The sequence below is a fragment of the Zootoca vivipara genome, chromosome 17 (genome assembly GCF_963506605.1).
Source record: "Zootoca vivipara chromosome 17, rZooViv1.1, whole genome shotgun sequence".
NCBI classification, from domain to species: Eukaryota; Metazoa; Chordata; class Lepidosauria; order Squamata; family Lacertidae; genus Zootoca; species Zootoca vivipara.
The window spans coordinates 13824392-13851820 of record NC_083292.1 but is presented as its reverse complement, the minus strand read 5'-3'; the positions used below and the strand labels follow the sequence as shown (position 1 = coordinate 13851820).

Sequence of the window (27429 nt, the reverse complement as noted above, 5' to 3'; positions counted from 1 at the left end):
CTTATCGATATGATCACATAGCATTCACAAGAGGGGAGGTATCAGCAGCCTTGGGGAGTACAAAAATTAGAAACCTTTAGGAGAAAAAAAATCTCTGAGGGGAGTACATTCCAAAAATCAGCTGTAGAATACTTCCTGGTTCTTTGGGAGAAAATTGGGACAGGTGTGTGGAATGGGGTGGTTGGTATTCTGTGTGCTGAGACAAATACTGGATGCAAGCCTTTTTTCTACAAAAGAAGAGGCATGCAGTTGTGTAAAAATAAAAGCCCGACGTAGCTCTGTATTTGTTCCTGGTATGAGAAAGAGAGAACTTTTTATTCAGGCTGGTTTATAGACAGCGAGAATTCTGAAAAGCAGTAATTTCTCCATCTACAAGCCAAGACCAATTCCTCCTCAGAAAAAAAAGTTGTTTACACTAAAGACTTCAAAATATATACTTCAAGGCCATTATGGTGTTTGATCTGAGACCCCCTAATCTGCATTTTTTCAACCATTAAGCTCTCTGTAAATACTGTTATGAGCCCTAACAGAAGTTAATGGTTACATTGAGGGCCTGTAAACCAAATATTTAGTTTTCTTGCACAATTTGTGGTGATCAAGAGTTCCCAGCTCCTATTGCAAGTGCTTTTATGCTTAGCCTTTTTTTAAAAAAGGTTGCTAGCCAGGAATTGATCTGTTTCCGGAAAGGGGGCGGGGAGTGCTCTTCAAAATGGCCACTTGACATGCAAGCATCTTATATTCCTGGCATGGGGAACCTGTGGCCCTCCAGATGTTGCTGAACCACAACTTATTTCCTCCTTGGCCATAACATCTGGAGGACCAAAGCTTCCCCATTCTTGATACATGCTAAAACCCAGCTCAGGCACTGAGGTATAATTGGTAGGGCCAGTGGGAAATAAGACAGGATGGTATCCGCATTCTTGGGAGGAATGCGAGATTTTCAGAGGTGTGGGGGACGGACCCAAAGCAGCTCAGTGATGACAGAGTGGCCACAAAATCCAGTGTGTCTGGAGCAGTCAGTGAACCATAGGAGATTGGAATAGAGTGCCCTAAAAGATGGCATGGCTTGTGGCCTGGAACACAGAATTCAAGCGCTCTGTGCCACACCATTTTGTTGCAGGTCTTCTTGCTTTTCCAACAGGGAGATGATTTATGCAAAAGGGGATGGGGAAGCATGTAGTCTTCTTCTGAAGAACATATGAACTCATCTCTTGATGCGGGAATGTGTTTGGGAGCTGATGAGCACATGCAACAAAATAGAAACTTCTTTACACAGATCTTTGTGTGCAGTTTGGTACACATTCTCCCCCACCCTCAAATATAGAAATTACTTCAATACAGAAGTTTCATGTATGAAATGCTTTTTTAAAATTGTTTTTATAAAATATTTTCTCGGATTACAGTGAAATCTTTTTTTAAATGAGTCGTACCTCGGAAGTCAAACGGAATCCGTTTCAGAAATCCGTTCGACTTCCAAAATGTTCAGAAACCAAGGCGCGGCTTCTGATTGGATGCAGGAAGCTCCTGCAGCCAATCAGAAGCCATGGAAGCCACGTTGGACATTCGGGTTCCAAAGAACGTTTGCAAACCAGAACACTCATTTCTGGGTTTGCGGCGTTCGGGAGCCAAAACGTGAGTCACAAGGTGTTCGACTTCCGAGGTATGACTGTACTTGCTTATAAGGCTTTCAGCCCTGTTTCCTCCATCCATCCTCTTTCTTGCTGGTACCTCCCCAAATTGCTGCCCCAAACTGAGCCCTTTAGAATGTGGTTTTAGTGGCTGCAGATGTAGGATAGAATTTTCTTATACAAAAGTCACCTTACACTGGCAGCAAAGAAAACTGCATGCAGCATCCAAATTCAAGATTCCAGCACAACCTTTTATTAAATATGCAATAACTTTATAATTATGTTGATACTCCCAGAGATAATGGAAACTTTTTTGTATCAAGCATTCTCATAACTCCAGGTATACACCTCTTTAAAAAACAATATAGGAACAATCTCTGCATGTGTACATGATTGCTTGTACTTTAGGTAGTACCTCTCTGGGTTGCATAAATGTCAGTACAACAACTATGCTGTTCAAAGTGCAGATTTGTTCTTGCTTTCGACAGGTAGTGTAGTTACAGAGTGAAAGTAAGTGTTCGTGTTCTTGCAAAGCGATACTGTTTGCCCTATATGGATTCCACAAATAATGCAGCTGAGTTCATGCTCTTTCTGTTCAGCCCTAAACTGACTTTAATAGGAGAGGAGTATTGGTAGTAGAATACCTGCATGGCATGCAGAAGCTCCCATGTTAAATCCCTGCCATAGCCACTTCAAAAGCGTTTTGAGCAGCAGTTCCTTCTCTGTTTGAGAACTTAGGGGAGGCGTGGGAAACCTTTGGCCCTCCAAAAGCTGCTGAACCACAACTCCCATCAGCCTCAGTAAGCGTGGTCAATTGCCAGGGTTTATGGGAGTTGTAGTTCAGCAAGATATGGACAGAGGTTCCCCAATAAGGGTAAGCCTTTTCTTCTCTTTTATGCTGTTAAACCTTCCCGATGGTATATGGACAACTTCCACTCTCTGCATTTTCTTCAGTCAAGCTGATGAGGAATCATATTTTCCCCTAGATCTTTGCACATTCTCTCTCCTCACCCACAAAGAATTCTTGTAGCATCCTTCTGTTTCACCAAGTTTTAAATGAAACTCAGTTCAATATTCCCGATGAGTATTTTGTATTGCTCTTGTCAAACATTAATGGTTCTTTTATAATTAAAGTTTAAAATCTCTTTGGCCAACTGGGAAGAACATAGACAGCATCCATTTTTAGTAACTGAAAAGCTGCTGCTGTTAATAATCTGACTTTTTGAAGCTCACCGGAGCTAATATTTATTCACCCTTCAGGCAGCATGAAAATGTTCTCCAAGATGCAAAGAGAATGCCTCTGACCTCCAGGTAGCTTTGGATGAAATAGAACAGGGCGTTTTTAGTACTTTGCAGCAATATTTCCCCTTACAAATTGTAATTAAATAATATATCGCTGTGGTTCTGATTAGGTAGCCTTGCATTTTTCACACGATAGCGCTTACGACTAACACAGACACTTAATTGGCATATAAAAATGGTTCTATTTAAGACGCATTAAGGTTGCCTAGATGTACCTATCTCGAAAGCTCGTCTCTTCTTTTACAACTTGTTTGGGTTGACGACTCGGCCCATGAAAAGCAAGCAGTTGGTGCGGTGCTCATAGATGAGAAAGATAAAAGGACGGTCAACAATGAAGCGAATTTGAGCTGAAAGGGGCATGAAGGCTACTGTGGTCACAGATGCCGCCTCGGTGCCTTCTTCATTCACTGTAATAGTTCCCTGATGATTGAACTGTAAAAAAAGAAGGGGGAAATTATGGAGCACAAGCATGCAGTAGAAGACCAAACACCATGTCTTGGATACCTTAACATTACAAAGGCCTGGCCAAGCCACAACCATCTCTATGACCTTTAGCTCAGTCATTCCATTTATTCTGCTTTGGGGATGTTATCGAGTTGTCCCCTTTCTTAACCAACACCTGCAGGGTTCTGAAAACTTAGCAGGAGGTAAGCTTGGCCTGCTGCAAAACAATGGGTCATAATCCAATCAGTCATTGGCACCATCATCACTAGAAACTGATGTATTGGAATGATTGCAGATGGTTGGGGAGCCAGGGCTCCTGAGATGGTTGTCCACAGTCAGATAACCAAGAGCCCAGCAAGTTGCCTTAAACAAGGTCTGATTTGAACTTATTCCTTCAATAGAACGGAGAATTTCTGATCCTCCAGATTTTGGACTCCTATCAGCCCTGGCCATCCTGGCTGATGGTCAGGGATGCTGAGAGTGATAGTCGAACAGCATCTGGAGGGCTGCAGCTTTGTTAGATCTGATTTCTTGCCTGTTATCCAATATTCTCTGCTGACAGGTCTTTCCAGGATCTCTTTTCCATCACCCGTTTGCTAGGCTCACCTGCTTCCTAAAGGTCAAAGCATGAGTTGCATCTCAAGCACTTTCCTGTCTTCTGCCTCAGCTTATTGGTACCACATTTCTGATGAAGGGGTGCTCTGGAATCTTGTTGGGTGGGTAAATTAGATTTCCTTTGTGTTAGGGAGACTCTGGGCTGCTGGGTGGCAAAGATGTGAATAGGGGAAGCACCCAGCCGAAATCTGAGTCTCTCTTCTGCCGGGTACTTAAGGGGAAGCTATTCATGTGTCTTCCCACTATTCATGTGTCTGAGACTTAAGGAGTCTCAAAGCGGCTAACAGTCTCTTTTCCTTTCCCTTCCTCCCCCACAACAAACACTCTGTGAGGTGAGTGAGGCTGAGAGACTTCAGAGGTCACCCAGCAGCTACATGTGGAGGAGCGGGGAATCGAACCGGGTTCACCAGATTACGAGTCTACCGCCCTTAACCACAACACCACGCTGTCAGGGTTGTCTGGGTGTCTCATTTACTGTATGTTTTGGAAGGTTTGTTTGTTGGCTATGCACTTGGACAGTGCCTTCATTTAGACACAGGGAGCACCTGCAACAAAATCAGTCATTAATACTTTATCTACTGTGTGTTGTATCCAGCTGACCTTTGCTCTGAATAGACCCACTCAAATGAATGGGCCCAAGTTAGCCATGCCCATTCATTTCAATAGGTCCATCCTGAGCGTGACTAATGCCGGATACAGCCGCAAATATTTTGGAAAGCTGTTTGCTTGCTTTACATTTGAACACCTCTTAAGATGCCCTAACCTCATTTTGCACGATGGTTTCTGAAATGAAGGATCCATGTTTGGGTGTTGTTGGATGCCATTTTGAATCAAGATGGCAGACTGAACCTTTCAGAACTGCACTTTTTTCTGGTTTCTTAAGAATTCCCAAGCAACACCGGGCCCAAGTTTGCATAAAAGGGAAGATGCAAGTGAGAGGAGCCAAACAATTTCTCTTTACCTGCATAAATAACTTTTCCTCTAGGCTCACTCTGAAGCAATAGAGCGAAGAGAGAGGTGCTGACGGGGAGGATGGTTTTGCTCCAATGTGCTTTATTTTGTCGGTTATGCAATGCCATCCTTGAGAGGAAGATCAGGTTGTGCTAAAGCTAGTTACCTTCTCAATGTTGATTCTCTCTTCCGATATCCCAGAATAGTTGCCATTATGGGTGAACAGCTCATTTACTCCCAGTTTTTTCAGATACTCAATCAAGTCATAGCTCTTCTCCAGCTTAAATTTAGGTAGCATTATTTCTCTCGTTCTAGGGAGAGCAAGACAACGTCACAGGCTTTAATTGACTCGAGCCAAGGGTTTAGAACAGTTCTTAATCCATGTTACGCAGTGTTGGAGCCTCTTGTCATACAGAGTTTAAATTATACTGTAGCACGCCTGGCTTGCACAGTGTGACTAGTTCTTTGGTATACATTAGTCTCCTCTTTTAGTAACATCCCCTTTGGAGCTGTAGCATTGAGTTGTTGGCTAGATGGATAAGGACAGAAGGGTGTTTTTGAACTCCTCGGCAGGACCAAGGAATTGGAAGCTCTTCCTAATTTCCTGCTCTTACCCCCACCCCACCCCATTTGTGATCATACTCCACTTGAGTTGAGTTGTGCTACGTCAGGCTTCCTCAACTTCAGCCCTCCAGATGTTTTGAGACTACAGTTCCCACCATCCCTAACCACAGTCCTGCTAGCTAGGGATTGTGGGAGTTGTAGGCCAAAAACATCTGGAGGGCCGAGGTTGAGGAAGCCTGTGCTAAGTTATTCAGCTAAGCTAGACTCAGAGTAGATCCACTTGTTGTATCCAGTGTTCAACTTACTCAGAGTAGACCCACTGAAATTAAAATACCTAGTTTGCCATGTCCATTATTTTCAATGGGCCTACTCTGCATGAGTTCAACATTGGATGCAGCCCAGTTACAGCAGTTTGGCTACGACAGCGTTGGGCGGTTTTGATGCAGAGGGCCTTCTCGGTGGTGGCGCCTGCCCTGTGGAACGCCCTCCCATCAGATGTCAAAGAGAAAAACAGCTACCAGATTTTTAGAAGACATCTGAAGGCAGCCCTGTTTAGGGAGGCTTTTAATGTTTAATTGTTTTATTTCATTTTTCTGTTGTAAGCCGCCCAGAGTGGCTGGGGAAACCCAGCCAGATGGGCGGGGTATAAATAATAAATTATTATTATTATTATTATTATTATTATTATTATTATTATTATTATTATATCACATAGGCTATACATATGATGCAGCGAAAGGTCATCAGGAAAGAAACAAAACCCCGAGTAAAGGAATTACCTGTTGGTCATGCTCTCCTGCCACTTCTCTACTAGCTGAGGAGTCAGTTGCTTCTCTAGTGTCCTCATGCTCGACGGCTTATACGGCAGTACAATCAACATGCTGATGTTGCCCACGTATGGCAGCTGGAGCACCCCGCAATCTAGCTCATGATCTACAGTGGCCAGGAAATTGGCCTTTGTCTGCATCATGGAAACTTTCACAGTCTCTTTCTCGTTCAAGCGGAATGTGTGTTTGCGCGTCATTTCCACGGGAAACTTATTTTCCCAGGTTCCTGTCAACACAAAAGAAAACTTAACTACATAAAATGTAGCTTGGGAAGGAAAAGAGTTACTATTTGGTATAATTTCAGGTATTTCTGAATATAAAAATATAAGCTTTGGCACTTCCAAGGAAGGTCGCTATGCATTTTGAGGGGCGGCACACTTTTTCTAATTAACATGGTTAAATGAAGACTTCAACACATGGAGGACAATTCAAGCAGGGGTTATTATGTCCTGCCTTCAGGCTCAGAGACGGTACAAGTTTCTGGAGAGCAACAACTGTTAAACCATAGTTTGTTTTACTGTGATGTGTGAACAAGGCCTAAATGCCCATCCTGTCCAGCATTCTGATTACCACTTTGGCCAAATGCCTCTAGCAATCCCACAAGCAAGACCTGAAGGCCTCGTTCACACATCACAGTAAGCCCAAATTATGGCACTGCTTCATCCCTGGTCCTTCAGCCCAGCATGGCACGATAGGCTTGGCTTAGAACGTTGTCCAAACCCTGAATTGTACCTAAGGTCTCTCTACTCCTTAACCATGATCTGTAGCTAAGGATTGATCTTAACCATGATCTAGGTTTAGATGACACACGACTGACCCTTGACAAAGAAAAGGGGTGTGGACTCCTTACTGGGAGCTGGCATGTTTGCCTCTTTGGCTCACAAGATCTGATCTAGCAGGGCTTTTAAGATATAGTTCTGACAAATCGATATGTGTATTGGCTCCTCCCTTTTTGAAAGAACAGCCAGCTCCTTTGCTGTAAGCACTTGGCATCAAATGTATTCTGCAGGGTACCACTCATAGTTGCTCATGATCGATGAATGCAGCTGAATGAGTAAACTGCACATACTGCTGGCTATATCAAAGGTGGAGCCATAAGCAGCTAATTTCCAAACTGTGCTAGTTTGCTGCAGCAAAAGCAGCTAAGTATATTTTGGCACCTTGAAGAAGAATAAAACTATTATGACATAAGCTTTCATGGACTAGAGTAGTCCGCTTCATCAGATATATGGCGTGTAATCCTCAGTATATATACATGTGGGGACGATGGGGATGTTAAAAGTTGAAATTAAATGGAAATAAAATACAAAAAGTACAGTACGTGGCAGTTCACTTAGCGCTCGGAATGTGTGCCAATATCAGCAGTGAAACAGCAGCCATATTTGGTCCTCTTAACCTGATGTAACCTTTGATTGTTTATGTCCTCAATATGTGTTAAGAGTTGCCTGTTTTTAAAGACAAGAGGATTGCAGTTGCTAAAACCAAGGCTGACACTGATCACTTGCCTAGTCACGCTTTTTTTCTTTTTTATGTAGTTCCTAGGATTCCCTTTGGTAATCTCTTAGTTTATGCATTTGTACTTGGGTGAAATTGCCACCGCTTCGTTTTGTTTCTTTACCTTTAAAGTACAAGCAGTTGAGGACCATCATGATGGTGGTTGGGGGTACGTTCACCAGCGCTTCCTTTATCAACCCCTTGGTGAGCTTCAAAATACGCTGGTTGGCTTTCGAGATGAAGGTGGGATCTGAGAAGTCGGCCAGTTGAGCCTCAGCAAAGTAGTGCCTCTTCATGCTGCTTTTGAATTCACTGAGGACAGAGAATTGTTTCTGAATATAAAGGTCATTGACTGACCTGAGTGTGTAGCCGAAATTCCTCCTGAAGAGCCGGTGGGTGAGTTTCTGGAAGAGGCTGTGAATGGTCGTAATGTCATATTTGGAGCTGGCATTGACAAAGTCGGTGAAGCCAAGGGAATCCCACACTTCCTCCTGCGTCTGACCTTTCAGTCCCAATGAAATCATAGCCATGGCCGTGGAAATTCCAACTGGAGCCAAAAGGATGTTCTCTGAGGTGTTGGCTTTCTCCTTCAGACTCCGGTAAAGGTTGAAGGCAAAGTTTGCATTGAGGATATTTAGGCGCTGGATTCTGGTTTTCCCTTGGAAAAGTTTAAGAATATTCCCTTGTTTGAACTCGGAGGTAATATCTGGATCGATGATGTCAACATCGTCGTAATCTTCCCTGAACAAAGTTTCAAAGTCAAGATAGTCTTCCTCTTCATCACCTTCAGTACTCAAGTCATTGGTCACCGTATTCTCCTGGTGAAACTCAGGCGAGAGATTGGCCACGCTAAGAGTCCCATTGTTGTGGAGCCCACGAGGATTGATAGACTGAACGCTGAGTTGTTCGAAATGCTCTTGCAAACCTTTGATGCCACACAATGCAAGTGTTACTGTGAGGGAGAGGAAAGCCGAGTGCAGCAGCAGCTTCATCTTCACAACCGAGACACTGGAAGGTTCAAAACATCACAGTTAGACACTCTGGAACTAGAAAGCTTTTAGGAAGCTTGCTTGGGAATCGGTTTCCCTTCGCGAAGGCTGTGATTGGATTGCACAATGGGAGGAACATAGGAACCTAGAAAGGTGGTTTATGCCAGACCAGACTCTTTGTCCATCAAGCCCAGTCTTAGGGATGAGGGAAGAAAATTCTATTCAGTTTGTATTTAAAGGCAAACCCAGCAAATCCTCGCTTTTCAAAACAATATGCAAACCAAAAAGCAGACATCCCTCAAAAATTTGCACTCCTTTATATTTTGCACTGCAATTCTCCAGCCAAGTAATGAGTTCTCAGTTGCATATACTAGGGTAAAGTGTGAAAATTGTATACAAAGATGCATTCTGTGAGCGGAAATTGCTTGCAAAAATATGTGTGAGAGCCAAAACTGCACACAAAAATGTGTTTATTAGGAGAAAATTGCACTAAAATCCTGTTGAAATTTCATTAGGAAAACAAACTCATGAAGTGTGAAAATGTGAAGGACTGAATTTAATATTGTAAAAATGAGAAACTTGGAGAACAGACGTTGACATGTTTATCCATCCCTAAGCCCAGTTTTGTGTGTCCTCTTCCGACCTGCAGTAGTTCTTTGGCAGAGATATTTCTCATCATGAGATTGATGGGATATGCTGGGGTCAGGAGCCTAGATTTTGATGGGGGTGGGTGGATTCTGCCAGTTGTAACCAACCCTGCTGGCTCAATGAGAGCTCAGGGAACAATGGTTGCTAGTCGGGCTGAATTGTATATATTGAGCTAATAAGCCAATGACTTGACTGCAGGCATCTACCGGTAGTTTATTTGAAATAGAGCTAGGATATCAACACGAAGCCATGCAGCACCTTGTAATTGCAGGCATATTTTACCGAAATGGAGTGATGCACAGATGCATCTGGATATTAGCTTACCTTAAAACAACAACAACAACAACAACAACAACAACCAGACCAGAAATTCATCATTCACATCTTCAAGGCTCAATAAGGGCTAATTACTTTGCATCTGCCGAATGAGCAAAAACAAATTATAGATGCTTTTTATAAATTGGAAACGGGGTTGGCTTCCCAGAATATAGCACACAGTTAAGCAAACAGCTGATTCAATGCCCAGGAAAACATGAACAAGCACCAATCACATCGGACGGGAGGGAGACAATGAAGGGTAATGTCAAACACCTATTGAGGCTGTGGATTAAAAGTCACTAGTGCAAGCTGTAATTCAGCTTTAAATACTGCAGAAATCTCCGAACTTTTCCAAAAGGTATTTCCTTTATAATTACAGGCTCTAATCAGTAGAAAGGTTGCAAAGACCCTTCTGTCGCCTTGGGCCAAAGTTCCCATATACGACTGGCAGGTGGCCCATTTTAGTCAGTATCTTAGGAGAGTGTACAGTACCCATAATCCCTTGTGTGCATCTGACTTGAGGCAGGAACGTACATTGGCCGTTTACAACACACACAAAAACCAGCTGGAAGAAGGGCACACCTTCCCAAGCAATCTATGCATTGAGAACTGGAGTTCTGTAACAGAACCTACAGAGTGCAGTTGTAAAGTTTTCCATTTAATGCGGGCATAACTATTTCATCCTAGCAGCCTTGTGCCTGAGATTACTTGCGAATGCTAAGAAACCCAAACATCAGGGCAGTTTTGAAGGGTTCAGTCTGCCATCTGGATTCAAAATGTTCTAGCCCAGGGGTCAGCAAACTTTTTCAGCAAGGGGCCGGTCCACTGTCCCTCAGACCTTGTGGGCAGGGCGGCGGACTATATTTTGGAGAAGAAGAAAACAACGAATTCCTATGCCCCACAAATAACCCAGAGATGCATTTTAAATAAAAGGACACATTCTACTCATGTAAAAACATGCTGAATCCAGGACTCATCCGCGGGCCGGATTTAGAAGGTGGTTGGGCTGGATCCGGCCCCTCGGCCTTAGTTTGCCTATCCATGTTCTAGCCAAACATAGATGAAAAGCTGCTGCTTGATCTCAGGAGCTGTCGTGCAAAACTTTCTTATGATATCTTAAGAGATGTCCAAATTCAGAGTGAGCAAACAACATTCTGTTATACATATATGCTTGTAGCCCAGTGGTAGTCACACTCAGGGTAGACCTAATGAAATGAATGGATGTGGCTAACTTGGGTCCATGGATTTCAGTGGGTCCACTCTGGGGATAGGTTATCTGGATACAACACGAAGCAGATAAAGTATTCAATGACCAATTTTGTTGAAAGTGTTCACTGTGTTTAAATAATGGGATTCGTAATAAGTAAATGTAATGAAGTTAAAATTAATTAGATCTGCTTTGGATGCATATGCTGTATTTGCTCAAATGTAATGCACACTTTTTTTTTTTTGCCAATAACGTTACGGAAATTAGGGTGCACATTAGATTTGATGGTGCATTTACATTTGCCAGCAAACACCTTTTTGGTTTCAAGGCTTTGAAAATTAAGGTGCGCAGTAGATTCGATGGAACATTACATTCAAGTAAATATGGTATATGGAAAGGTTATATATAGATAGATAGATAGATAGATAGATAGATAGATAGATAGATAGATGAGGAATTGGTGTTGGCTCTTAGAAGAAAGGGTGAGAAGTATAGATAATCCAGAGAAATTTGTATATGCATGCAAAACTCTCTCTCCCTACATGTTTGTACACGCATATACACACAAAGAGAAACAAACAATGGTGTTGGGAATTGTAATTGAATGTTACAATCTTCTAGCGGTTTCTTGGGCGGCTAATACTTCTCACTACCTTACCTTTTTTGAGGGGGTGGCATTTCAGGGGGTGTAGGATGTTGTCACCAGGAGGGGAGCTGGTAAGCCTTTGCATTTGTGCAGAACTAGTCATTATTTTCTCTGGATCAACACCTCTGCATTTGTTGAGGATTATTCCTCCCCGCTTTAACAATAAATCCAAAGCAAAGCCCAACCTCTAACAACCAGCAATTACATGAATGAATTTCAGAAGAACAAAGATTCTGATATCCTCTCACTGCAGACCCGTTCAACCCCTGTACTAGAGAAGGGCAACTGCTTTATAGCACAATCCTATGCATGTTTACTCAGAAGTAAGTCCCATTGTGTCCACTGAAGCTTACTTCTCAGTACGTGTGTTTAGGATTGCTGTCTTAGTCTTTCTGTCGTTTTGCTCCAGCTGTAAATTTTTGAATGCTTGCTTGATCATCTGTTGCATTAGAGTTGCCATTAATAAAGTTGCAGGTGTTTTCTGGTCTTTTCAAGCTATGCCTCTTTTGGGGGTTCATGCATTGTTCTGCCCGTCTCCTTTAGTCCAGAAATACCTTTTTTTATATAGAGTTAATTAATCTCCAAAAGGGAGAAATACTTCTTACCTCCTCTGTCGCCAAACAGTACGATCTGAAGAGCAACTCAAATAAAGAGGACGAAAATGTTTGACTGTGAACTTTGGTGTATGGGTATGTGCTAAAGTAAATAGGCTGTAAATCAATCACTTCTAAGTTTATCTTGTCAGCTAAAATCCCTCTAGTTCATTTGCCGCCTCTGCTGATTGATCTTCTGCTCTTTCGAATGCTCACATTTTATTTTAGTTTTAGAAGCAAGGGCAAAAAAACCTCCAGATCTTTGCCTTGCTATACATTGTGACACATTGTGGGGTCTTTGACAGCTCTTAATGATCCAGCTGGACAAAAGTGGAAAGGACCTAACAGAAGCAGAAGACATCAAGAAGAGGTGGCAAGAATACACAGAGGAATTATACCAGAAAGATATGGAGGTCTCGTACACCCCAGGTAGTGTGGTTGCTGACCTTGAGCCAGACATCCTGGAGAGTGAAGTCAAATGGGCCTTAGAAAGCACTGCTAATAACAAGGCCAGTGGAAGTGATGATATTCCAGCTGAACTATTTAAAAATTTAAAAGATGATGCTGATGAGGGGCTACACTCAATATGCCAGCAAGTTTGGAAAACTCAGCAGTGGCCAGAGGATTGGAGAAGATCAGTCTACATCCCAATTCCAAAGAAGGGCAGTGCCAAAGAATGCTCCAACTACCGCACAATTGCGCTTATTTCACACGCTAGCAAGGTTATGCTCAAAATTCTACAAGGCAGGCTTAGGCAGTATGAGGAACTAGAATTCCCATAAGTGCAAGCTGGATTTCGATGGGGCAGAGGAACCAGAGACCAAATTGCAAACATGCGCTGGATTATGGAGAAAGCTAGAGAGTTCCAGAAAAACATCTACTTCTGCTTCATCGACTACGCAAAAGCATTTGACTGTGTTGACCACAGCAAACTATGGCAAGTTCTTAAAGCAATGGGAGTGCCTGATCATCTCATCTGTCTCCTGAGAAATCTCTTTGTGGGACAAGAAGCTACAGTTAGAACTGGATATGGAATAACTGATTGGTTCAAAATTGGGAAAGGAGTACGACAAGGTTGTATATTGTCTCCCTGCTTATTTAACTTATATGCAGAATTCATCATGCGAAAAGCTGGGCTGGATGAATCCCAAGCCGGAATTAAGATTGCTGGAAGAAATATCAACAACCTCAGATATGCTGATGACACAACCTTGATGGCAGAAAGTGAGGAGGAATTAAAGAACCTTTTAATGAGGGTGAAAGAGGAGAGCGCAAAATATGGTCTGACACTCAACATCAAAAAAACTAAGATCATGGCCACTGGTCCCATCACCTCCTGGCAAATAGAAGGGGAAGAAATGGAGGCAGTGAGAGATTTTACCTTCTTGGGTTCCATGATCACTGCACATGGTGACAGCAGTCACAAAATTAAAAGATGCCTGCTTCTTGGGAGAAAAGCAATGACAAACCTAGACAGCATCTTAAAAAGCAGAGACATCACCTTGCCAACAAAGGTCCGTATAGTTAAAGCTATGGTTTTCCCAGTAGTGATTTATGGAAGTGAGAGCTGGACCATAAAGAAGGCTGATCGTCGAAGAATTTATGCTTTTGAATTATGGTGCTGGAGGAGACTCTTGAGAGTCCCATGGACTGCAAGAAGATCAACCCTATCTAACCTGAAGGAAATCAGCCCTGAGTGCTCACTGGAAGGACAGATCGTGAAGCTGAGGCTCCAATACTTTGGCCACCTCATGAGAAGAGTCCCTGGAAAAGACCCTGATGTTGGGAAAGATGGAGGGCACAAGGAGAAGGAGACGACAGAGGACGACATGGTTGGATAGTGTTCTTGAAGCCACCAACATGAGTCTGACCAAGCTGCGGGAGGCAGTGGAAGACAGGAGTGCCTGGTGTTCTCTGGTCCATGGGGTCACAAAGAGTCGGACACGACTGAACGACTAAACAACAACAACAATGATCTAGCAGGCTAAACCATTGTAATCCATGGCTTCTGCTGGAGTCACTGGCCATTTCATTTTCTTTGGCTGTAATGAGTCATTTTCAATGGTTCCATTATGAGGCCACCAGAGATTATTCTTAAGACCAGGAACCAGCATAATGTTCAGCATAGCTTTGGAATGGCATTTCCACATTCACATCGCCCCAGAATGCATATTGTCCCCATGACGATGGATCATTTTACATTGATCTCTTTCATGGCAAGTTGAATAAATAAAAATTAGAGGTGATGTGCAATCACCATTTCTTTTCTTATGCAGGTGAAAAGTTGAATCAGGGGAGGGCAATTTTGAGAAGAAAAGAACACCACACAAGGCTTATTTTGAGATTTTCAAACACCTAACAATTGTGGGATAGAGCCTAAAACTGATCACTTTGTTGTGATAAAAATAGTTAAGAGAATGTAAGCTTGTTAGCCAAGTGTCTCTTGCCTTTCTAAATTTTGTAGGCATTTTGATTGATGCCTTACATAGTTGAGCTGTCTTTGCTTGCACCTCCTAACTTATGAGCTACATTTTTAATTCCATAATCACCCTTAACATTTCAGAATTGATAGTGTTCAAACATGGAGAATGCAAGCCTTGGACTCTGAGTGATGTCATGTTGAAATAATTAACTGTTGCCTGCTTTCTCTGTAGCATCTATATTTAAGGTAATCTGCTTTGGGAACATAGGAAACTGCCTTATATTGAGTCAGACCATTGGTGCATCAACTCAGTATTGTCTACAGTGATTGGCTGGGCATCTCCAGGATTTCAGCAAGGGCTGTCTCCCAGCCCTTATTTTGAGATGCCAGGCAGAAATTGAACACGATGATGATGATGATGTATAGCAGGGGTCAGCAAACGTTTTCAACAGGGGGCTGGTCCACTGTCCCTCAGACCTTGTGGCGGGCCGGACTCTATTTTGAAAAAAATATGAACGAATTCCTATGCCCCACAAATAACCCAGAGATGCATTTTAAATAAAAGGACACATTCTACTCATGTAAAAACACCAGGCAGGCCCCACTAATAACCCGGAGATGCATTTCAAATAAAAGGACACATTCTACTGTACTCATATAAAAACATGCTGATTCCTGGACCGCCCACGGGCCGGATTTAGAAGGTGATTGGGCCGCATCCGGCCCCCGGGCCTTAGTTTGGTGGGGACCCCTGATGTATAGTACTGTATTATATTATATTATATTATATTATATTATATTATATTATATTATATTATATTATATTATATTATATTATATTATTTACCATCTGGTTGGGTTTGCCCCAACCACTCTGGGTGGTATGGACCCTCTGCAGGCAAAGCAGATGCTCTACAGCTAAGCTGCAGCCCTTCTCCAATAACATGGGTGTGTCTTGAAATGTATGTGCTTACGGCACTTGAGAGTCTTTGCTATAATTAACGTTGTGCTTTAAAATTGGAAACTTCTAGTTTTGTACTCTCAACAACTTTGTTGGGCAAGGGTGGTCCACCAGAAGATGTTGAACTGCAGCTCAGCTCAACAGGACACCCCCCCCGATCAGGGATATTGGGAGTTGTAGCCCCCACGACATCTGACGGCTCAGTGGCTCCCCATCTTTTCTGTAGAGTAACTGCTTCGTGTTGTTATTGTTGTTAACATTGTTACCATGAGTCACGGCAGAGATTGGACTCTTAATCCGGTGGACCACAATAGTTGATGGACTAATGTTGATTAGTATGATCTGCATTTTATTAGGTTGACGTCTAGGTGAGAAATCCAAGATCAGAAGTACCAGAATATCTACATGCATATCATTGCATTTATGTTGTCAGATAGGTGGTTAACGTATTTTTCCTTCTATTTATTCCGCTAGCTTACAAGACGCTTGCCACCCATCAAGGAAGCTAAGCCCAGGTTACAGAAGCTCTTCCGCGACTTCTGGCTGTATTCGGTGCTTATGGGATTTGCTGTGGAAGGCTCAGGTACTCCAGAGATTCCTTTTTATTTGGACAGCCGCTTCTCAATGGAGAGGCAGGAAAATATGCCAAATAGCTGCCTGTTGCCACATTTAAAAGTTTTCATTTACCAGCGACTTCACTGCTGAAGAATTCCAGTGGTACCTCGCTAGACGAATGCCTGACAAGACGAATTTTTCGCAAGACGAATGCATTTTGCGATTTCAATGGAGACTCGCAAGACGAAGTTTCCTATGGCACGCTTCACAAGACGAATTTTTTCCGTCCCATAGGGTGCCTCGTAAGACTTTTTTAATTCATTTTGCGAGGCACCCTATGGGAAACCGCACTTCAATGTGTTCCTATGGGAGCTGCTTCGCAAAACGAATTTTTCGCTATACGAAGCGACTCGCGGGACGAATTAAATTCGTCTTGCGAGGCACCACTGTATGCTAATTTGTTGCAGCAGCAGCAGCAGCAAGAAATATCCCAGCGGTACTGTCCTGTTGTGGTTGTGACAAGAAACCCACTAATGGCGATAGACTGAGCAGTCTATTTGAATGGATGTGGTCTATTTCTATACCATTTCAGTTTCACTGGTGCTCAGTTTTAAGTCCATTGGGTTCTGTCCTGCTGAGTTCTACCCATCACACCTGAACAGGCAAACTGTGTGGCTTCTTGTTTTTGTTTTTGCCTGCCCTCTAAAACCAGAGTCATAATCCAGCTGTTGCTCATGGTTTGGAGGTCAAATGGTGGTTTGTGACAAACAGGAGGAAATCTGATTGCATGAGGGGAGGAGGGAGCATAGGAGCCCAAGGCTCAGTCAAGTAACACCAAATTGCGACTGCATGCAAACCAAGCTTTGATCTTTTGGAAAGTGTTTCTAATAACAAAATTTAAAAAGCCTAGTGTGACTCAAACTAATTTTTGTTACTTTTACCTTTAATAAAAGTTCTTGGCACAATGACACAGTTCTGGTCATATTGCCTAGAGATGATAATGATGATAATGATAATTGTTTATACCCCACCCCTTTGGGCGGCTCCCAACAGAATATTGTTACTAATAATAAAAGCGATTAAATATCAAACATCAAGAACTTCCCTAAACAGGGCTGCCTTCAGATGTCTTCTAAAAGTCAGATAGTTTTTATTTCCTTGACATCTGATGGGAGGGTATTCCACAGGGCGGGCGCCGCTACTGAGAAGGCCACTGGTCCTGTTAGCTAGGGATGATGGGAGTTGTAGTCCCAAAACATCTGGAGGGCCGAGTTTGCCTATGCCTGGAGAAGGCCCTCTGGTGGTTCCCTGTAACCTCACTTCTAGCATTGAAGGAACAGCCAGAAGGCCCTCGGCGCAGGACTTCAGTGTCCGGGCTGAACGATGGGGTTGGAGATGCTCTTTCAGGTACACAGGGCCGAGGCTGTTTAGGGCTTTAAAGATCAGTACCAACGCTTTGAATTGTGCTCAGAAATGTACTGGGAGCCAATGTAGGTCTTTCAGGACCGGTGTTATATGACCTCGGCAGCCACTCCCAGTCACCCGTCTAGCTGCCGCATTCTGGACCAGGTATAATGTTCTTTTGTCTCCAAATTTTAGGTCTTTGGCCAGAAGAGTGGTACGAGGGTGTTTGTGAGATAGCAACCAAGTCGCCGCTACTGACGTTTCCTAGCAAAGAGCCTCTCCGCTCTGTTCTTCAGTACAACTCAGCTATGAAAAACGACACAGTCACTTCTGTAAGTCCTGCCCCCTTCTTTTCAGACCCCCATTATTGCACTGAGTGAATGGGGTGCTGAGATCATAGAAATACCCTCTTGTGTTATGCAGCTCCCTTAAAGAGAACAGAGGGTTTTTTTTAAGGAGCAGCTTCACTGAAATCCCAAGCAGAACTAAACATTATACAGGCTAGCGGTGCAGTGAGGGGTGTGGGTCTTTTGCAGGGGAGAATTGGCAGGAGGAAGAAGGGGCGCTTAAGCTTTCTCTGCCAGGACTCCTGCCAATGCTTCCAGTCTTAAAAACACCCAAAGGGAAGGGCATGTGGGAGAGAATCAGTAGGCAACCAGAGAGGTCAAAGCACTGTCTGCTGTTTCTCCCCACAAAGGCACTGCTGCCTGGCCTTAGTATTACAACGCAGTTATGGGTTTGGGAACCTGCAGATTGTCAGTACTTTGACCGGAGGAATTTAATCAAACCCTGGAAATGTAGTTTGCATGGTGGAATAAAGTGGAATAAAGCACCTGTTCCCCTAGCACAACAAATCCACTTTAAAACAGACAAACAGATTTTGCAGGTAGAAATGTGACAGGGAAATGCACCGAAGAGTGTGGAGTAAATGACTGATTGCAAACAAAACAGAATGGATGCCCAGTAAAGACTTAGACATTGTATAACCTCCGCCTAAGCAAACCAGGGTGAATGTCTGATAAAGAGGGGGTCTGGAGGGGTCCCATGTTAACCTCATAACATGTAGTTCTGCCCCAGGGGTATTAGTTGAGAGAGAGAGAGAGAGAGTCCTTGTTTTTCCTGCTTTTGATTCTTACCTGTCAAGACTTCTGAAGTTGTAGCAGACAGCAACTTGGTTTTGTATCTCCCTGGCCTTTCAGAAGTTATTTGCATCGATCCAATTTCCTGGTTCCCTCCCCATATCATAAGCTGTAGTGCTCCTCTGCTTGCTTGTGAGTGGAGCAGTTAGCGGCCAACTGCTTATGCTCTCGATGGAAGAAAAATAAAAGCCGACACCCCGTGGGAATCTTTCTTTTTTTTGGCAGACTTCATCCTGACTTGTGATGAACCGCATCGAGCCGCATCAGCATTCTTGCATCTTGATACTTGTAAGCCAAACACATAGTGTTTGTCTTCTCTCAGGATGTGTTGTGAAACACTTTGAGCACTTTTCTGTATCCTGCAAAAGGATTTTTTTTATGCTTCCGTTATTTTAATTCCCTTTGCATAAAGTACAAAAGTAATGACTGTTCAGAGGAGTTCTACAGGTTAAGTAACTCATGTTTGGGGTAGCTGATGGTTGTTTTTCTTGTTTTGCTCTTAGGCTGAACTGAATGAGTTACGGAGCACCATCATCAATCTTTTGGATCCTCCTCCAGACGTATCTGCCCTGATCAATAAGCTGGACTTTGCCATGTCTACCTACCTGCTCTCTGTATACCGTCTAGAATGCATGAGGTAGCTTTTTAAGCCCTGCTTGTGATTTTGTAGTGCCCTGTTTGCTTGTCATAGAATCATAGAATCATAGAGTTGGAAGAGACCACAAGGGCCATCCAGTCCAACCCCCTGCCAAGCAGGAAACACAATCAAAGCATTCCTGACAGATGGCTGTCAAGCCTCTGCTTAAAGACCTCCAAAGAAGGAGACTCCACCACACTCATTGGCGGCAAATTCCACTGTCGAACAGCTCTTACTGTCAGGAAGTTCTTCCTAATGTTTAGGTGGAATCTTCTTTCTTGTAGCTTGAATCCATTGCTCCGTGTCCGCTTCTCTGGAGCAGCAGAAAACAACCTTTCACCCTCTTCTATATGACATCCTTTTATATATTTGAACATGGCTATCATATCACCCCTTAACCTTCTCTTCTCCAGGCTAAACATACCCAGCTCGCTCCCTAAGCCGTTCCGCATAAGGCATCGTTTCCAGGCCTTTGACCATTTTGGTTGCACTCCTCTGGACACGTTCCAGCTTGTTAGGATCCTTCTTGAACTGTGGTGCCGTGGTTTAGCATGAGCACACAGGCTCTGGGAGATGAGACCCCAGTCATTTTGCTTCTGCCCTGGACTGAGTTAAGCCATGGTTTGGCTTACTGTGCCGTCTGAACCTGGGCTTGTAGTTTAGTTCTCTTGGACGAACCACAGATTGTAAACCATAGGGCATACCTTGGTTTACAGCCCATGGTTTGTCTGGGAAAGCTAAGCCATAAGCATGGGTTTGGACAACATGCTAAGACAATCTATGGCTTAGGTCAGTGTGGCACTTCAGCAAAATGACTGGGGAGGAATGAAGTGGCTGCCACCCCCCTCTCAGGGACCTTAGAAGCTTGCAGTTTTGTGCTACATCTTGGTTCGGCTTTGCATCATGTCCGAACCAATTTCTGGCATTTTATGCACTTTGTGCTATTTCCCCACTAATTCTTTAATCCTTTTTCAAACTGGGCAACTTAATGCAAATGGTTCAGCTGCGTCTCTAGTTTCTCCATTAAACAATTACAGCTGTGTGCAGGGAGTTTAGCCTTCCTAATCCAGCCTCATGAACCTTAGTTTTTTTTTAAAAAAAGTTTCCAATAATGGTAAGCAAAACAGGAACTTTTTTTTTTAACCCTGCCATGTAGCTGTAATGGGGGTTGGTGGTTTTGCAGAGGTTGTGGTTTGGTAGGGAAGGGATAAGCCTCTCAGTGTACTACTTTCTCTGTTAACAGTTTTCTCCCCCCCCCCAAAAAAATCCCTGTGGCTATAATTAATTAAAGAAAAACATTAAGCTGTGCAATAAGCATGACATGAAATTTGACCCTAAGCTGGTGGCTATTGTCACATCTTATGCCAGTGAATGACATGATGAGTGCAAAATGGAAGGCAACTCCTGCAAGAGTTTTAGCTTTTAGCAGTTACATTTTAAAGCAAGGTTTCTTTCAGTTAGAATTCCACACCGTGTAAGGAAAAGACAGCTGTTTTCCGTGAATGGGCACTTTAAAAAAGCCTTCTTCACCTGTATTTCTATATCAAACTCATTTCTCATAATCTCTCTCCTAGGGTATTGCGTTCAACAGACCCAGATCGCTTCCAAGTGATGTTTTGTTACTTTGAGGATAAAGCTATTCAAAAAGACAAATCGGGTGAGTCTGTATATAGAATGTGTTTTACCTAAGGTAGACAGATTTGTGTCTGGCTGTAACAGAATCAAACGAACTTTTACCAGCTCTCATTTCATATAATTTAGCATAATTACTGGGTTACCTTTTTGGTGGCTTCCTTCCCCCAAGGGGTTAGGGGGGTCATTTTTGGTAGGGAAAGAGGGGTTTAAGCCCATCCCCCACATGCACAAAAATTGTGCAATTTCCCTTATGGTGGCTAGTTAAATAAATAAAAAATAGCATGTGCATCTTGTGTGTTTGTTTATGATACTCGTTTGCATCCTGCCTCTTCAGGAGCAAATCCTGCCTCTATCCAAATCCTCTTCAGGAGCAAATTCTGCCTCTATCCAAAGCAAATTCAAATATTTCAAATTGCAGCACTAAAATCATAATGAACAACATCATGACAAATTATCAAGATTTGTCCTCCCCCCTGGGCAGTGTGAGGTAGACAGGCTTGTGGGGAGAAGAGATTGTCCAGCTGTAACAGAAACAGGCCCCCAGTGTAGTCTTCACTTGCCTGCCTGTCTCCTGGAATATTTAGCATCAGGCAGTTGGTGGGAAATGGTTTTCATTCAATTAAAGTCACCTTTAATGGAGACTTGGAGGATTTAAAGGGCTAATGGAGGTTAGGCAGTAGTCCTTCATTAAGTCCGGGGGGAATGATTTTTAGGATGGAGGTGTGAGTGACACAAAAACCTCCCCCTTTAGCTCTACCGAGAAGGAAATCTGTCCCCCGAGTTTCAGGAGAAAATGGGTAAAAATAAGCACAGTCAACATTTCTTTTCCTTCCTCCTTTCAGGTATGATGCAGTGTGTCATAGCCGTAGCAGATAAGGTGTTTGAAGCCTTCCTCTGCATGATGGCTGACAAAGTAAGTTAACCAAGGGCAACGAGAAAACGCCTCCTTAGGTCAGCCCAAATCTAGAGTGGATTTGCAAATGTGGTGCAGAACAGGGGTGGGGAACCTGTGACCCCCCTGATGTTGCTGGAGTACAGTTATTGTCATCCCTCACTGTGGCCTCTGCCAACTTAGGCCGATGGGAGGTGGAGTCTGACAACATCTGGACAGACACCAGTTCCCCATCCTTGACTTGGGTCTGCATCCAATTTCTCTGTCCGCTACGAAAGGACCCTTGTGCTAATGGATGGGTGAGTTTCAGCTGTGCACAGCAGAGGAACCCCAACGCAGCAGTGGCGCCTGCAACAGATTTAGCAATCTACCGTGCAACAAAGCTACCAGGCTAATGCGTTCCCTTGCACAATGTTTCAGCGGCACAAAACGTTTCGCCGGCATAACAAGTCTACCTCAAATTGACTTTAATAAGCGCTACATTGGATTGGGACACGGGTGACGCTGTGGGTTAAACCACAGAGCCTAGGGCTTGCCGATCAGAAGGTCGGCGGTTCGAATCCCTGCGACGGGTTGAGCTCCTGTTGCTCGGTCCCAGCTCCTGCCAACCTAGCAGTTTGAAAGCATGTCGAAAGTGCAAGTAGATAAATAGGTACCACTACAGTGGGAAGGTAAACAGCGTTTCCGTGTGCTGCTTTGGTTCGCCAGAAGCGGCTTTGTCATGCTGGCCACATGACCCGGAAGCTGTACGCTGGCTCCATCGGCCAATAGAGCGAGATGAGCGCCGCAACCCCAGAGTCGGTCACGACTGGACCTAATGGTCAGGGGTCCTTTTACCTTTAAATTGGATGCCACCCTGATGCACTTCCACGTTAAATCCTTAGGCTAGCAGATTGGCTCCTCTGCTTTTGCTCTGACACCTTGAAAAACTGTTGCATAGAAATGGCAGGTGGAACTTCCTTTAGTCCTTATTTGAAACCCGTCCTAAAAACCTTCAGAGTGGGTTTCTCCCTGCATTTAGAGCAAAGTGGATCCAGGAATAGAGGAGAACAATATGAGGGCATAGCTGCCAAGTTTTCGCTTTTCTCGCGAGGAAGCCTATTCAGCATAAGGGAAAATCCCTGTAAAAAAGGGATAACTTGGCAGCTATGTATGAGGGTCATTTCAGATTCAACACAGAACTGTGGCTTGGGTGGAACAACAAACCATAGTTTGCTGCTAGCCTAGAGAGGTTAGGCAGAGAATTGCAGCATAGTGAGGAAGGAGGAGGAGCATGAGCATGAATAATAATATTAATAATAATAAACCTTTATTGTCACTACACCAGCTGTGTGCAGGTCATTCACATGACACCGACCCATGAAATCGTTACTTGTATTTCCTTAAATTTATGTGGAACTGAAAAGCAGTGTGGTTCTTTTGGAGAGAGATCTATCGATTGCATGAATTCAGGGCTCATTTTTCTTACATTGCAAAGCAATAGCAAATGCTCTAGGTGGTTATGGCAGAACCTTTCTGAGGAGCAAACTTGAGAATGGTTTTTTATTGAGTACTGATCAAAATAGGACATTAGGGTTGAGCAAGCTGGCTACTGTCTTGCTGTTACTCTCTACCCCACTCATTAATGGTGCTAGATAAGAGATAAATCATAATGTAAAGCTAAGTCCTATTTTCCTATAGCAGTCTTAGACATTTCTATCCAGATATGAGCGTACATAGTATTGCGACCTTAAGCAGTGTTTTAGCAACTGTTTTAAAGGAACAACAAAAAGCCTCATGTTCCTCTTACACGTTTAGGCTAAAACGAAAGAAAACGAAGAAGAGCTGGAAAGACATGCTCAGTTTTTGCTGGTGAATTTCAATCATATTCATAAGAGGATCAGACGGGTTGCCGATAAGTACTTATCTGGCCTTGTAGACAAGTGAGTGTATTTTTAAATATGCTGTCCTTATTTTGATGTTCATGCGTTAGCAACTCTCCCTTGGTTTCTGTAATTTCCTCCCTTCATTCCCACCCTCTGCTTTGTGTAACAGCTAGACTGACGAAGCCTTTTGTACATGTCTTTTTTTGTTTCAAGGTTCCCTCACTTACTCTGGAGTGGGACAGTGCTGAAGACCATGTTAGATATCCTCCAGACCCTCTCCCTGTCATTGAGCGCAGTAAGTATTTTCATATTAACCATACCATTATTATTCGATTGTGAAACACCTTTGTAAGAGTTCTTGAACTGCGTATGTTGCTCTGCCCACATTTGCTTCTGCAGAAAGTTGACCAGAAGCAATTGTGTCCCTTGGGCTGAAACATGGTTCCTTATCCTTGAAATAACTGGCCAGCCCCTCTTCGTTTCCTCCAGGATGTTCTATTTCACTTCTCCCTTGGTTTTCTGTTCCTTCCCACAAAAGACACTTGTCATTGTCCAATAACTGAGGATGCTCAACCTTTACTGGGGCTGTTGAAAACTCCTAGGGCTTTTCCCTTGAAAACCTTTTGAATTTCTGCACACGTTGGGTTCTCCCATGCATGCTGATACTTCCCTCTAGAGCAGGCATCCCCAACCTGCGGTCCTCCAGATGTTGTAGCCTACAACTCCCATGATCCCTAGCTAACAGGACCGGTGGTCAGAGATGATGGGAATTGTAGTCCAAAACATCTGGAGGGCCGAAGGTTGGGGGTGCCTGCTCTAGAGTAAATCTTACACAAATCCGGAGTGGAGTCCCTAAGCTGGTTGGGTGGCGCCTTGTACAACTCCTGCAGCCAAGCTGGTGCCACAAATGTATTGCTCTGCTTTCCTCTGGACCCTACCAGCGAGGTGTGGGTCTTGTTGTCTGGGCAGCCCGGGATTTCCATACACACTGCCCAGGCTTGCGCCTCGGGGAAGTCACTTCAGTGCTGCAAACGCAGCAAAAACAACTTGGGAGGCAGTAGTTACAAATTACCAGTCTCTGCAGCCACAGCAGGCACTGTGATTCTGCAGCAGTTTGACTCTGCCCCTGGAGGCGCACTCCATTGTCTTTTGAGACAGATGGATGTCAACACACAGCATTTCTAAGACGGTTAGAAATGTGATCTGATTCTTGTTAAAAGGTTTGTTTTCCTTTTCAGGACATTCACAAGGACCAACCCTACTATGACATTCCAGACGCCCCATATAGAATTACTGTTCCCGATACATACGAAGCTAGAGAGGTAAGACACTCCAGGATGTAGAAATATGAATTGAGGTTTACTGTGACCTTTTCTAAATTTGCATCTTCTTGCTCCTGCACGTGGTTAATGCTTGAAGGCGACTTAAATTACTTAGGTCTGGCCTCATATATATATATATTTTCCTTCCGGATAATTTGGAACATTTCTGTTTCCTTGCACTGCAGCAGTATTGAACTGCGAAGGCCTCTCTGTGAAAGACAGGAGTAGCATTTTGTCTGCCTTTGCCAGGCTGGAATAGATGGGCTTACCTTGTTGCATATGGGTGGAAAAATAGGGGGGGAAAATAGAAATATAGTACTTTATTGTTACCGTACCACTTGTTTACAGTGCGATTAAACGAATCCCCCTCCCAATCTCTTGGTCCTTGTCGCTCTGTGTGCTGTCGTACTACCACCAACCCCTAACATCAGCTGCAATGTTGCTGTCTTCCATTCAGCAGCCTCACAGCCCATGGGTAAAAACTATTCTTTAACCTGTTGGTGGGGCTTATCATGAGCAAGAGCCCATCTTCCTCCCCGCTTGCCCAGTGTGCCCACCCCATTTCTTTTGTCCTAGATGTCCACATGTGGGGATTGGTACATAGGAAGCTCCCTTATACTGAATCAGGCTGATTTGGTCCTGCTTGACAGTGGCTCTCTGGGGAGGCTGGGGGATGGACCTTCTGCATGCCAAGCAGAGGCTCTGCCACCAAGCTATTATTGGTGAAAGGTGTGACGGAAAAGTTGGTTCCACAAGTGTTTCTTTTTACCTTTTTTCTCCTGCCAGCAAATGGTTAAAGAACGTCAGCCTCTGATTGGCTGTGGTTCTAGGAGGGAGAGTTTAAAAGGAGAGGCTTTGGAGGGAGTTAGTGTGCTTAGTGGGTAGTTGAGTTGAGCTGGTCGAGGAGAGAGGTTGGGAGGTAGGTAGGAAGATAGGATAGGAGTCTGGTTGAAATACAGAGTGTGTTGAAGAGGGAGAGTTGGATCTGGAGAAAACATCCACTCCGAGTGTACAGTGAAGGACTTGAATGTAGTGTCCTGCAGGAGTAATAGGACCGGATCTTGCTGGGAGACTGAGGGAGCGTAGGAGCTGAAAAAGATCAGTCTACTTAGATCTCAAACTAGTCTGGAGGGGGAAGACTTTTCTGAGGAAAGAAGAGACTCCCAAAACCCAGTGAAGGAAGGGGGGGTGTGGCGAGCCCTTAAGACTATTCCCGAAAGCACCTCCGATGGAGTTGTTAAAGGGGTGAGTAATTGAAGGAAAGTGCCGCCTTAGAAAGAAACCAAACCATAAAGCCGAAACCTCTGAAAATAAATTGAAGTGAACTAGCGTATTATTATTGAAGTAACTTAAGTTTCTCCACTTGTATTATATTACCTTGTTTTAAAAATAAATATTTATTTTTTATTTTAAAAAACACACACACTTGAGACTCCAACTTATTGGTTATCCCCCTCACAAAGACCCCCCCCCCCCGGATACTCTGGGATAGTTAGGTTTTGTTTTTAAGCCTTCGGTTAAACGGTTGTTCAGTGAGGTGGGGGCAATATATTTAAGTGAGAGTGGGCACATCGGCGTGAGCGGTAACTGAGGCGCCGAGCTCGTCACAAAATGCAGATAGGAAATCTAATTAAGAAAGAAAAGAAACCAAATTCTGCTCAGGCTTGTTTGAAATTAAAGGACCTAAGTTAGCCGTGTCTATTAATTTTAGAGGTTCAACTCTATGAGTAGGACCAGCCACCCAAATAATACTAAATACATTTATCAAATATTAATAATGTGGGGGGGGGATTGAACACCATGATCAATGTTCTAGATAAAGCGCAGGAATCGAATGCACAATTTGAAACCATGCCAGAGCTTGCTTGGCTTTTCAAATGTGCCAGCAGTTTTATTGCCGCATTTTGGATAGTTTGCATGTGCGCCTGACCCAGCTTAATACTTGCTTTACAGTCGTACCTTGGAAGTCGAATGGAATACATTCCAGAAGTACATTCGACTTCCAAAACATCTGGAAACCAAAGCTTGGCTTCTGATTGGCTGCAGGAAGCTCCTGCAACCAATCAGAAGTCACGGAAGCCCCGTCGGGCATTTGGCTTCCAAAAATAGTTTGCAAACCTGAACACTCATTTCCAGGTTTGCAGCGTTCCGGGAGCCAAAATGTTTGAGAACTAAGCTGTTTGAAAACCAAGGTACGGCTGTATTTTGCTTTTATTATTCAGCACAACAATTCATTTTACCAGCTGATTGTTTTGTGTCTCTCTTTTTTAGAGTATAGTAAAGGATTTTGCGGCACGCTGTGGAATGATCCTCCAAGAAGCCATGAAATGGGCCCCTTCGGTCACCAAATCTCACTTGCAGGTAACTTCTG

At 43.6% G+C, this 27429-nt stretch overlaps 2 protein-coding genes across 3 annotated transcripts in view; one reads left to right on the top strand and one right to left on the bottom strand.

Moving 5' to 3' along the window:
* PI4KA (phosphatidylinositol 4-kinase alpha) overlaps positions 1–27429 on the top strand; it is a 99091-nt gene that overhangs the window by 35788 nt on the left and 35874 nt on the right. The window contains exons 20-28 of the mRNA XM_060269495.1: positions 16084–16192; positions 17764–17900; positions 19211–19344; positions 20919–21001; positions 21822–21892; positions 23669–23793; positions 23950–24031; positions 24975–25058; positions 27330–27419. Of these exons, the coding sequence (XP_060125478.1) occupies positions 16084–16192; positions 17764–17900; positions 19211–19344; positions 20919–21001; positions 21822–21892; positions 23669–23793; positions 23950–24031; positions 24975–25058; positions 27330–27419 (915 nt within the window). The remainder of the gene's footprint in view (positions 1–16083; positions 16193–17763; positions 17901–19210; positions 19345–20918; positions 21002–21821; positions 21893–23668; positions 23794–23949; positions 24032–24974; positions 25059–27329; positions 27420–27429) is intronic.
* Positions 185–18822, bottom strand: SERPIND1 (serpin family D member 1). Of its 2 annotated transcripts, none has more exons than XM_035097534.2 (5): positions 18705–18822; positions 7950–8833; positions 6284–6557; positions 5107–5251; positions 185–3362 (listed from the first exon to the last, which is right to left on the bottom strand). In XM_035097534.2, exons 2-5 carry the CDS (start codon positions 8815–8817, stop codon positions 3171–3173), a joined length of 1479 nt encoding a protein of 492 aa, XP_034953425.2. In that variant the 5' UTR covers positions 8818–8833; positions 18705–18822; the 3' UTR covers positions 185–3170. The 2 variants fall into 2 exon arrangements, with proteins under 2 accessions (XP_034953425.2, XP_034953424.2); XM_035097533.2 differs by lacking the exon at positions 18705–18822 and adding an exon at positions 12239–12311.